Source organism: Apus apus, chromosome 6 (genome assembly GCF_020740795.1).
Source record: "Apus apus isolate bApuApu2 chromosome 6, bApuApu2.pri.cur, whole genome shotgun sequence".
Lineage (NCBI taxonomy): Eukaryota > Metazoa > Chordata > Aves > Apodiformes > Apodidae > Apus > Apus apus.
Window position 1 is genome coordinate 37,897,722 of NC_067287.1, and position 12,335 is coordinate 37,910,056.

At 49.2% G+C, this 12,335-nt stretch overlaps 1 protein-coding gene across 5 annotated transcripts in view; it reads left to right on the forward strand.

Annotated features, from left to right (window-relative positions):
- Positions 1-12,335, forward strand: part of USP40 (ubiquitin specific peptidase 40) — a 40,255-nt gene that overhangs the window by 25,549 nt on the left and 2,371 nt on the right. For 2 of the 5 annotated variants that reach the window (XM_051623776.1, XM_051623774.1), the window contains 14 exons: positions 39-96; positions 551-604; positions 1,495-1,583; positions 1,825-1,911; positions 2,245-2,281; positions 3,615-3,679; positions 3,917-3,991; positions 7,133-7,259; positions 7,892-7,986; positions 9,182-9,300; positions 9,629-9,694; positions 10,934-11,144; positions 11,263-11,358; positions 11,981-12,075. In XM_051623776.1, coding sequence (XP_051479736.1) covers positions 39-96; positions 551-604; positions 1,495-1,583; positions 1,825-1,911; positions 2,245-2,281; positions 3,615-3,679; positions 3,917-3,991; positions 7,133-7,259; positions 7,892-7,986; positions 9,182-9,300; positions 9,629-9,694; positions 10,934-11,144; positions 11,263-11,358; positions 11,981-12,075 — 1,274 coding nt within the window. Of the gene's footprint in view, positions 1-38; positions 97-550; positions 605-1,494; positions 1,584-1,824; positions 1,912-2,244; positions 2,282-3,614; positions 3,680-3,916; positions 3,992-7,132; positions 7,260-7,891; positions 7,987-8,086; positions 8,128-9,181; positions 9,301-9,628; positions 9,695-10,933; positions 11,145-11,262; positions 11,359-11,980; positions 12,076-12,335 lie in introns of those variants that run through there. The other 3 variants (XR_007889934.1, XM_051623775.1, XM_051623777.1) reach the window with 3 other exon arrangements.

The following is a 12,335-nucleotide window of genomic DNA, read 5'->3' on the forward strand; positions in this document are numbered from 1 at the left end:
TGGTTTTAATTAAAGGTGTTCATCTTGATTTCTTTCAGGTGATGTCAGATATCAAAATGAAAGCAATTCGGGAGCTTCAGCTCGAGGAGGAACTAGGTGAGTCCTCAGCTGCTTGACTTGAAGGTCTGATAATTTGCTGTCTGGCTTTTTGCTTTTTGCATCACTCTGTTTAACACAGCAAATCCATTCCTGTCAGGACTTGTTTGGGGGAAGAAAGAGGGTGCAAAGAACCCTTATTTTGAATACAGTTATTTTTCCCAGCTTAAAAAAAACATAAATCCATGTAAGTCTTGATTCAAATGCTTTGTAGGAAGCTCTGATTTTTCAGAATCTGATTGGAATGATCACAGGAATGATCATGTCATCTTTCCTAAGTGTAGTAAGAATTGGAGATGATTTTCTAACCTTGTTATTTTTTTAAGTCACCTCAGTTTTCTTTCTTGAAGGTTTTTGTTGGTGATTTTTAACTATTTTACCTGTCCAAACTTCTCAGCTGGCTTTCTTCTGAATTTCTTTAATACATCTCTCTTTCCTGCCCTTTTTATTACAGCCAGTGACAGCTGCCTGAGACCTGTCAGTGGAAATGGGAAGCTTCTGTCTCCAGGTGAATTTATTTAATTAATCATTGTTCTGTAAAAAGTTAAACTCTAGGAGACTTTAAGTCTTCCCTTGGACCTTTCTTGGGAGAAGTACACCCACCTAACTCCCCTGATTTCCAGACTTAACTGATGCAGCTATGGGGTTTTTTTGTTCCAGGGTTACTGTTTGTTAACAGCACCAAGACAAAGCTAGAGCTTCACCTTAAGTCATGGAATAGAATCACAGAGTCCTTTTGGTTGGAAAAGACTTATAAGATCATCGAGTCCAACTCGATCATAAAGTCACAGACTGGTTTGGGTTAGAGGGACCTCAAAGCTCATCTAGTTCCAACCCCCCTGCATGGGCAGGGACACCTCCCACCAGCCCAGGCTGCTCCAAGCCCCATCCAACCTGCCCTTCAACACTGCCAGGGATGGGGCAGCCACAGCTTCTCTGGGCAACCTGGGCCAGGGTCTCACCACCCTCACAGCAAAGATTTCTTCTTAATATCCAATCTAAATCTCCCCTCTTCCAGTTTAAAACCATTCCCCCTCATCCCACCACTCCCTACCCTTGCCAGAAGTCCCTCCCCAGCTTTCCTGTAGCTTCTTCAGGCACTGGATATTCAGAGCTTGACTGAAAAAAGCCCAGAGCTGATCTGACCTGACTTCAGAGCTGCTTCTGCTTTGAGCAGGGGTTTGGAGCAGGCAACCTACAAAGATCCCTCCCAAGCCAAGCTCTCCTGTCACCCAGCCATGAGGGGTGGTGGAGAGGAACCTTTATGCAGACACTGCTTTGCTCTCACCATAGGAGGCTTCCAGATCTGATGAAGTTTTTTGAGTGCCACTGAACATTTTTTTTCTTACTCTAAAGCAGCAGTTTCTGATGTTCTCTCTGTTTTTCTCCTCCCTGAAGTGCCTGAGGATTATACTGTCAAGGAAGCAGAATTGAAAATGGGAAGCTTGCTTGGGCTGTGCCGTGGAAAAGCTCCAACTTCCACTCAGGTAGAGTCATGCTGGGACTGAAGTGTCTTGTGATGCTTTCCTGCTGTGTTTCTGTTGCCCAGGGTTTCATGCAGTCCTCTTTTTACTCTTGCATTGGTTGTAAACAATGTGGAAATCACTGCTCAGTGACACTGAGGATTGTATTTCTCTCACACAACTTCCCTCAGTTGCAGAGCTGGTGATTTCCCCCTATTTCCAGAACGAAAGCCACATTCTGATAGCTCATACTTCTCATTTCTAGCTCTTCTTGTATTTTCTTGTTGGGAGTGACCAAAGTGCAAGCCCTGAGATGGAGATAGTCGTGGAAGAGACTGCCTCAGTCAAAGAGGTGAGTCTTCAAAGAGCTTTTAAAAGCTTGTTTATTTTTCTAAAAGGCACAATTTGCCCAAGGGAAGCAACGAACTGACAGCACAGATTGATTTGTTTGAACAGTTTGTAAAAGCTGACTTGATGGACACACTGAATGCCTTGCCTGAAAACCATCTCCTACTTGACCAGTTGAATATTCAGCTCAAGCACACTGTGGCTGTGTAATGATGTTGTTTTAGGAAGGAGTCACTCAGTCTTTATGAACAGAAAATTCAAGTGTGAATTTGCTGAAAACTTTCTTTCCCACCTTGTGCCTTGTGACAAATCTCACTGTATGTTTCTTTTTTTTCAGTGTCTCAATTTAATGCTGGAAAAATCTGGATTATCAGGTTAGTTGTGTTTTACTCTCCTTTAATATTTTGTGGGTTTTGTGTATTTTTTAAAGGAATTTCCAGCTGGCTAAGCTCTTGCTGCCTTAAACCTTAACCTTCAGAAGTTTGCTACACTGATCTATGTAAGGTGATGAGGGGGAAGAGTGATAAACTTGCTCTGAAAAGAGCTGGTTGTGCAGTTGAAAATCAGTTTCAGACTTCCTCTTTAATCCAAGGGTGACAAAAATCCACACTAATCCCAAACTATTGCCTTGGGTGCAGGTGTTTGGCTCCTTTGGATCAAGTTTCTTGTGGTAGTGGGAACCACTGCCTGAGATGAACTGGAACAAATATATTTCTTGTTTTGGTTGCTTGGCAAAAAGAAACTTACTCAAAATAAGATCAGTTTGGCCATTAATTTTGTGGCTGTATTTTATGTTGCCATTTTTGAACAACTGGATTTGGCCTCATGTGGAGTTTCATGGTCTGAAATGCCAGACTTCAGAGGATTTGTTCTTGTTTAAAAAGACTGCAAGATATTTCCCCCCACACACACAGAATTTCTTGGTCACATTCCTTTTGGGCTTGTTTTACTGTTGTGTTGGGGTTTTTTTGGTTGTTGTGGAAGTCAAATTTTGTTCCTTGCAAAGAGCAAAGTGCATTTTCATCAGTTCTTTTGGTAAAATGATAAAGTTCCATGGTATTTCTTCCTTCTGTGCCTGATGGGCTTCATCTCTAGGTGCTAAACCTAAAGTGTTATAGTTTCTGGACTACACAGTCCTTTGTTTTTTTGGTCCAATGTGAAGTCAGGCCAGACAGTTGGATTTTTCCTTAGTTTTCCTTTTAAGGAGCCTGTCATGGATTCAATCATCTATTGACATGGGGATTTCATCTTCAGTCCACGTCCAATGTTTTCACACATTTTTCCTCCCTCTCAACATTTTGAATTTTCTCTCCTTTCCACTGCTTTTTTTTTAACTACATGTTGCCAACCCAGTTCCTTGGTTTAAACCCCAGAAATGAGGTAGGTAGGTGAGGAAGAGACTTTTATACAAACCAGGAAAATCCATTTCCAAGCAGCCAAGTGTTTCCAAGCTCTGGGGAAGGACACGAAGGTGGGACTTGATTCTGTTTGTGTTTGGTGAAGCCCGGGAGCAGGGAGGTGGGAAGGCCCAGGAGCAGGGAGGTGGGAAGGCCCAGGAGCAGGGAGGTGGGAAGGCCCAGGAGCAGGGAGGTGGGAGGCCCAGGAGCAGGGGGAGGGGAAGCCCAGTGAAGAGTTCTGTCATGTCTTTTTTTGACCCAGCATTGGTGGCTGATTAATTTCTCTCTTTGTTTTTTTGTCTTTTGGTAGGTGACAACTGGCATTTGAGGAGGATGGACTGGTGCTATGAAGCAGGGGAAGCATTAAGTCAGGAGGTAAGAGGGTCCTGGTTTGGCCTTGAATCATGCAGTAGTTTATTTAAGCAGACTCCTGGAGGAGCACTACTTGCTGCAAAGCTGTCTCCAAGGGGTGGCTGTTCAATGGTTGTCCTCCTTCATGGAGAGGATGCAAAACACCTTGGAACTTTGGCATAGAAGAAGCCCCCAAACATCTACTTCAGGAAACAAGGATGTGTGGACTTCCCAAGTGTGCTGTGCTTTCTGTCCCTGCAGAATGCCACGCTGAAGGAGCTCAATGTCTGCAGAGGAGACACTTTGGTTATCACTGAAGGGAAGCTGCCACCAAAGGTAAGACCAGGGAGGGTGGTATCCTTTGGTCAGCTGAGAGTGTCTGGGGACTTGGATGTCATCACCATTTCTTGGTTTTCTCTTGCTTACTTAAAAAATAATTTCAGCTGGAAACCTTCTGGTTGGCAATAACAAATCATGGTTTTATTGAGATGATTTAGGTAATGCTTTTCAAAGCAGGGAACACCTCCCACCAGCCCAGGCTGCTCCAAGCCCCAACCTCCCCTTCAACACTGCCAGGGCTGGGGCAGCCACAGCTTCTCTGGGCAGCCTGGGCCAGGGTCTCCCCACCCTCACAGGGAGGAATTTCTTCCTGATGTCTAAAATCTGGAGGCATTCTTGTCGCCAGCCGGTACTGGGGGGCTCCCGGCTGTCAGGATCCTTTTGCGACTCCCCCTCCCGATGTGGAAGGGTTTGTGAATGAGCCCGAGGGTTAGGGGTTCCTCTCACGGAGGAATGGCCACCACGGGGACCATATCTCAGGGGGGTAGTTAGAAAGCCCCCCCACCCCACCACGCTCAGACATTGCCTCTGAAGCCAAGGTTTGCTCCACAAACTAATCAGTTTATTGAGGGTTAACACAAACCGAGGGATGATGTTTTAGGGACAATGCAGGTGTGAATGGCTCCCAGGGATATCAATATGGATGTGGTCAGAAAGTGTCCTTTAGGGAGGCAATGCAAAGGTGCTTTTAAGGGAGAGGGTTGAGGACCAAAGGGAGGAGGGGAGGAGGGAAGGAAACCCGACGTCAGTCCTTAAGATGTCGCTGAGTGTGGAGGATGAGGAAAGGAATGTGTGTGTCTGTGATGTCACGTTGTTCCGGTTCCGTTGGTCGGTTGGTCGGTGGCAGGTCTGCAGCCCCTGGTGTGGGAGGGGCAGCCTCTCAGCAGCAGGGGCACCAGGCAGCAGGGGCACCAGCCGTTGGTTTCCCCTCAACTGGCAGCAACACGGGGAGGGGGCTCCAGCCCTGACCCCAGGGCTCGGGACCCCGGCACGCTCGGTGCTGAGGCTCAGGCTGGACCCGGGGCAGGCAGGCAGGCAGGGTCCCAGCACCAGTGTCCGCAGCAGGGGGGTGTCCCAGGCAGAAAGTGTTGCCCCCCTCAGGGAGGAGGGAAGGGCCCACCTGCTGCCCTCGCCCCTTTGATACCCCCTGACCCACCTGTCCCCTCAGTGTCACTGTCCAGAGCCAACGAGCCCCACGTTAGGGCCGTGACTGCCAAGGGCACAGGATGGCTTGTGTCCTAGGCACCTCAACAATTCCCAAGCCCTGGGTTGTTCCCACATCCCAAATAAGAGACGAGAGAAACTTTCTAGTCTTTTTTAATTATGCAATAAACAACCATGAGAAAAAACTCTTAACAAAGCAACAAAACGGGATCTTAACAACAGGGGTGTAGGGGGTTGGGGTGGGGGAACGGGAGAGAAGGGCTCCTGCTGCCCAAGGCCACCAACAGCAGAGCTGCTGGTTGTGAGGGTGGAATGGGTGAGCCCCAGGATGGCTGGGAATGGAGGCTGGACCTCCTGGGTAGGACCAGGCACAGAGGCTGGACCTCCTGGGTAACTCCAGGCGTGGAGGCTGGGCTGGTGCTCCTGCTCTGTGGTTGGTGAGGTGTCTAGGAGGGGAGCCCTGGCATGGTGATCTGGGGCCAGGGGCACCATGCTGGAGGTGGGCCCACCTCCATGGGCTCCTCTGGATCTTGAGATGGGTCCACCTTCATGGGCTCCCCTTGGTCTTGAGGTGGGTCCACCTTCATGGGCACCATGCTGTAGGTGGGTCTACCTCCATGGGCTCCACTTGATCCTGAGGTGGGCCCACTTTCTTGGGCTCCCCTTGGTCTTGAGGTGGGCCCATTTTCATGGGCTCCTCTTGATCCCGAGGTGGGCCCACCTCCATGGGCACCATGCTGGAGGTGGGTCCACCTCCATGGGCTCCTCTGGATCTTGAGATGGGTCCACCTTCATGGGCTCCCCTTGGTCTTGAGGTGGGTCCACCTTCATGGGCACCATGCTGGAGGTGGGTCTACCTCCATGGGCTCCACTTGATCCTGAGGTGGGCCCACTTTCTTGGGCTCCCCTTGGTCTTGAGGTGGGCCCACTTTCTTGGGCTCCCCTTGGTCTTGAGGTGGGCCCACTTTCTTGGGCTCCCCTTGGTCTTGAGGTGGGCCCATTTTCATGGGCTCCTCTTGATCCCGAGGAGGGTCCAGCTTCATGGGCACCATGCTGGAGGTGGGTCCACCTTCATGGGCTCCTCTTGGTCTTGAGGTGGGTCCACCTCCATGGGTGCCATGCTGGAGGTGGGTCCACGTCCATGGGCTCCTCTTGGTCTTGAGGTGAGTCCACCTCCATGGGCTCCTCTGGGGGTGGGTCCACCTCCATGGGCTCCTCTGGGGGTGGGTCCACCTCCATGGGCTCAACCCTGTCAGCTGCACGACCCAGCCTCCAGGGCTGCTGCCACCAGTTCTGTGCTCCCTGGCTCCCAGCTGGGTGCCCGACCACCTGGCTGCTGCTGAACATCACTCCACCAGACATCTTGGCTCTTGACTGCCTCGCAGGTCACCTTGACCTGTGGGCCAGCTCCTGGGACCCCCGTATTTATAGCCCCTGCCAGGAGGTGGCTTCTGTGACATCACGTGATGCGTGTGGGCAGGTCTACCTGCTGGGGGGGGGTGGGGGGGTCTTGGAGGTGGCCACATGTGGGAGAAGGAGGAGGGTTGGGGGGACTTTTTTCTGGGGATCATCACCCCCCTGGGCCCTTCTGCTGCCCTTGGGCCAGGGACCACCCTGCACCTCCCCTGGTTGTGCTGGGCTGTGGCCTCTTGTCCTGTCACCCCCTGCCCTTGTCCCAAGTCCCTCCCCAGCTTTCCTGGAACCCCTTCAGGTTCTGGAACCTGCTCTAAGGTCTCCCTGGAACCTTCTCTTCTCCAGGCTGAACACCCCAACTCTCCCAGCCTGTCTCCAGAGCAGAGCTGCTCCAACCCTCTGAGCATCTTCTCCACCCTCCTTCATGCTGGGTGATCTCTGTTGAATGTCTTTCAAAAGCTCAGATTTGATCAAGTCTTCTCATCCTTCCTGAGAGGAAGGTAAAATGTCTCATTGTGCTGGAACACAAGAACTACCCAGTATTTGCTGTTCACTTTTCAGGGTTTCCTGAAAATACCCATTTGGTGGCTCAAGCCTTCAGGTCATGAGAAACATGGAGACAATGTACAAGAGCAAGTGAATGGGGTGACCTGCAAGATGGATGCTTTGCAGGTGTCTCCTGCAGGAGGTGAGCTTGCCAGGAGTGATGAGGGAACCTGACGTGGAATAAAAGACACAACCTACAGTGTTTTAACCTGTGTGTGTTCTTCTAGAGGGCAAGTCCAAATCAAAAACCAGCTAGGGTAGGAAAGGGAGGGTTGAGAAGGAGGAAGAAGATGAAGTGGGGACAACAAAGAGATTTTTCTCCCTAGGGGGAGAAATAATAATCTTCCTTTGGTGCTGAGGTGTGTTGCAGAGCAGGGCCCCCTCTCCTGCTCCTTTCCTCACCAACTTCTCCTGGGTTTGACTTTCTCCCTGGTGATTCCAGCAGCAGAGCCAAAGCAGATGTGACTTCCCTTACAACAAGCTCTAGGTTTCAGAGCCATAACCAAAAAAACCAAGACTATTTATCAATGTGGTTAACTGGTCTTAGTTTTAAAACCTGCAGCCTAGAACCAGCTGGAACCCTTCTTGTTCCACAACTGACCATGTGTTTTATCAAGGGTGTTGTTAATGTTCCTTGAGCTGCCCTCAAAAAAAAAAATAAATAGAGGTCAAGCCCTTTCTCCAAGTGCAATCTCACCTTGAAGTGACTTATCTCTTAGGATGTTGAAGTCCTGTTGACTGTTGTGTTGTTTCTTTCTCCCCTTCTCCCTGAAGATCCAGCAGAGCACATCCACCCAGGCATGGATCTCTGTTACGCTGGCAGTGTAGAAATAGCAGGAGATGCTGCTCTGGAAGATCTGAAGATGCAGGTTAGATGTTCTCCTGGCTTGGAAATGTACAGCAGCAACAGTGTGATTAATTGAGCTCTATTAATACCTATTTTTTTATCTCCTTTTCCCTTGTCTCCAGTATGTTCTGATATGGCATTTGCTTATATGCCATGTTCAGTGGTAAGTACCAAGAGGCAGTTGGAGCATGGAGCTCAGAGACTTCCTTAGTACATCCCCTGCAGTTGCCATCCTACCTCTCATGTGTCCTGACCTGCAAAAGCCTTGTTGCTCTTCATCTGGAACTTTGGCTTGCAGCCCTCTCTTTATTTCCACAGTGTCCAGACTCTTCATGAGAAGCACACACATACAAGCCCTTCCTAAAAAGCCACTTTTCCATTTCCACCTTGTTCCTGTATCAGTTTTTCTTTCTTTTTTTTCTGAATATATGTTGAATCAAGTGAAGCTTTTGGTGCACAGAAGGTCATGAGGTGTCATTCAGGAAGGTCTAGCTTAGTTTCTTTGGCCAGAAACTCAGGTACCTTTTTTATGCTGGGTTTTGGTGGTGTTTTTTCAGCCATAGAAGGCTGATTTTAATACACTGGAAGAACCCACCCAAAAAACCCTCCACCCCAACAAGACATCACCCAGTCTGATCAGAAGGCTTTTTATTATTTAGCCAGTTGGTTGTTCTACTTGAACCTGCCTGGGGAAGGATGGCTCACCTGATTCTGACCCCTGCCACCACTGAGTCTTTTTTTGGGTGTGACTTGGCTCAGTCTCTGGCAAATCACTGCTGTGAAGACCTGACCCATTTGCATCTGTGAACAGAGGAGAATTGTCTCAGCATGGAAAGGGGGTTGTGTCCTTGCTGAGGGCTTCAAGGAGCTTGCCCAGCACCTGGCTGGAGACTGGGGCACTGATTCTCTCAGCCTCATTCCCTCCCAGCAACACCAATTTGGGTTAAAAAAAAAAAAAAAGAAATTCAGTGCTTTTGAAGTGTGAGTTGACTTGAGAAACACTGGGAGGAAGTGAAGTCCAACTTGCTTTGAGGTTGAAAAGTGGATCCTGGCCAGTCCCTCCAAGTCCCAAGCAACAGCTGGTGTAGAATCAATCTAAATACCTTGCCCTCTTTCTGATTGCTTCAGTGTTGCACTCAGGATTGATCAGGTGGCTTTTTTATTTTCCCCCAAGAGACTAGATCCTAAAATAATGGAGGGAATGTTTCTTCTTGCAGGCTCTGACTTTGCCATGCTGCCAGGAGCAGGTTGTCCCACTGCCCTCCTTCCTCAGAGCATGGACAGTGGACAGCAAGCACCCAGGCAAGCTGTTAAGAAACAACAAGCAGCAACTCAAGTAGGTTTGTCATGGAAGGTGCAAGGAGCATTGGAACAGCCTGGCTGGTGGGATGGGGTGGTGGGGAAACAAGTGAGCTCAGTCAGGTGGCAGCAGAAAGCTCATTTCTGGTGACTTCACTTCTTACTGAGCACGTTTATTGAATTCAGGAGCTGTGGAAGGGGAAGGTTGGGAGCATGAAGAGATCCTGCCAGGCTTATTCTGCTAAGCTTTATTTTAAAGGGTTTTAGATGTCATTTTTTTTTTTGTGCTTTTCTCAGTGTTTTTTTCTTCTGGGGAAATTGGAGAACCTGTCTGGTAATGTGGATAATCCTTGTTGTGTTTCCAGGGACTACAAGCTGGGTGCCAGGGTGGAAATCTGCTTGGAACCTTTGCAAAAAGAGGAGCATTTGGGGTAAGATCTGTGAGGTGGATTGAAAACTGGCTCAGGAACAGAGTTCAGAGGGTTGTGATCAGGGGCAGAGGGTCAGGTTGGAGGCCTGTGGCCAGTGGTGTTCCCCAGGGATCAGGACTGGGCCCAGTTTTTTTCACTGTCTTCATCAAGGACCTGGATGAAGGGACAGGGTGTATCCTCAGCAGGTTCCCTGGTGATACCAAACTGGGAGGGGTGGTGACACTCCAGAGGGCTGTGCTGCCATCCAGGGTGACCTGGACAGGCTGGAGAGCTGGGCAGAGAGGAACCTCATGAGGTTCAACAAGGGCAAGTGTAGAGACCTGCACCTGGGGAGGAAGAACCCCAGGCACCAGTACAGATTAGGGGTGGACCTGCTGGGAAGCAGCTCCATGGAGAAGGACCCTGGAGTCCTAGGGGACAGCAATATGTCTGTGGCCAAGAGGGCCAAAGGTGCATTAAGAACAGTGTGTCCAGCAGGACAAGGGAGGTTCTCCTCCCCCTCTACTCTGCCCTCCTAAGACCACATCTGGAGTGTTGTGTCCAGCTCTGGGCTGCCCAGTTCCAGAGGGACAGGGAGATGCTGGGAAGAGTCCAGGGGAGGCTGCGAGGATGATGAAGGGACTGGAACATCTGTCAGGTGAGGGAAGGCTGAGAGGCCTGGGGCTGTTTAGTCTTAGGGCTGAGAGGGGATCTTATTAATGTCTGCAAATATCTGAGGGGTGGGTGTGAAGAGGAAGGGGCCAGTCTCTTTTTGGTGGTGCCCAGTAGTAGGACAAGGAACAGTGTGTATAAGCTGGAACACAGGAAGGTCCACTTCATCATGTGAGGGTGACAGAGCCCTGGGACAGGCTGCCCAGAGAGGCTGTGGAGGCTCCTTCTCTGGAGACTTTCAGAACCAGCCTGGATGCATTTCTAGGTGGTCCTGCTTTGGCTGGGGGCTTGGACTTGATGATCTCCAGAGGTCCCTTCCAACCCTGACCTTTCTGTGGTCTCAGGATAGTTCCATTCTAGAGCCATCCACCTTGAGACAAGACTGAACTGAGCAGCTTTTAACTTCAGTGCTTTGTCAGGACCAGAGATACCAGGATGGGAGAAGAGTTTGGAGCTTCTTTGTTTTGTTTTTTTTTCGCTTTGCTTTCCACAAACCAAAATTAGGGAGGGCAGGAGGGAGAGAAAACCTGGAATGGTGGGATTCTGGAAGCATGACTCACAAGAACTGTTTTCTCTTCCTGATGGCAGCCCCCATGAACTGCTCCTTCGGGTCCAGATGGGGATACCAGGGGAGAGGGACTACGGTGACTCCACGGATGTGGTGTGGGATATCTCCAGGGAATGCACAGCCTGGGCACTGAGGCAACGAGTGGCTTCTCACTATGGTCTCCCTGTAGATAAAATTGAAATAGCCAAATACTTCCCAGAGAAATTTGAGTGGCTGCCAATATCCAGCTGGGTAAGACCTGGAAGGAGAGAATCGGAGAGAAGTTGGGTGTTGGTTTGGGTTGTGGTTCTTGGCAAAGGTATCTCAGCAGATTTTTTTGGAAAGAAATCTGCCTTTTGGTTTTGTTCAGACACAGCAGATTTCCAAGAGGAAGAGGAAGAAGAAACAGGAGAGTTTACAGTCAGCACCTTACCACCTGAAAGATGGAGATACCATTGGGGTGAAGGTAAGTTCACTTGGCTTTGATGGGTGCAGCAGGATCAGGTTCAAGCACTGTCCCCTTGGCAGTGTCTGTGGAAGTACTGGCACCTGACTGCACATACCAGCAAGTTTGGTGCTTCTGGTGCTTTTTCTTGTTCTTCTGCTCTTTATTATCAACCTGAAGGACTTTTCATGCCAGCACAGGCAGTCAGTTCCTGCTCTGTGCTGAACACTACCCAGGAGAAAGTGCATCTTTTTCCTTGCCCTCATTTTATTGACTCTTTTTTTTTTTGCTTCCAACGTGCAGTAAAATCCAAGAGCATCCTTGAAAAATCAGATGATGAGTTTAACCCTGGAACATTTCCCAAAGAATTATTACAGTTTAAAACAGAATTCCCCAGCAGCACCCTGTGCTGTGAGTTGGCCATGGGGCTTCTTTAGGTGACAGATAAGGGCACATTCAGAGCTCAACAGAGGAGCTGGAACGTTTTCCTCTTGCTTTTTTGAGTCTTAGTTTGACTTGGAGTTAGTGGCTCTAAAAACTTGTCAGAGGAAATGCACTGGGAAGTAATTGTGTCAGCTGAGCAACAGGTGGGGAACTGTGTGAGGTGATAATTTTCATCTCCCAAATCCCTTTTTCACCACAGAATCTTCTCCTTGATGACACAAAGGACTTCAGCACACTGAGAGATGACGTTGGGAAAGAGAGACAAAGGCAGCTGGCATTAGAGAAGAAGAAAAGGTATTGAGGATTTACATCATTTTTTATTAAATATACAAGCTGTTCTTTGCTGCTTTTCAAACTGGTGTGATACCTGGCTTACCAGGAGCATCTGGGTACTCTCAGGACCCACAATTCCAGTAATCCTGAGGGAAGTGCTCAGCTGCTTCCAGTTCCTGGCATGAAGTGCCACGTTCCTGGGCCCAGCCTCAGTTTTATTTCCCCTTGCAAAATGTATCCCTGCCTCTGGAGATGAAACGTGACCTGCTGGCAGTGCTGAG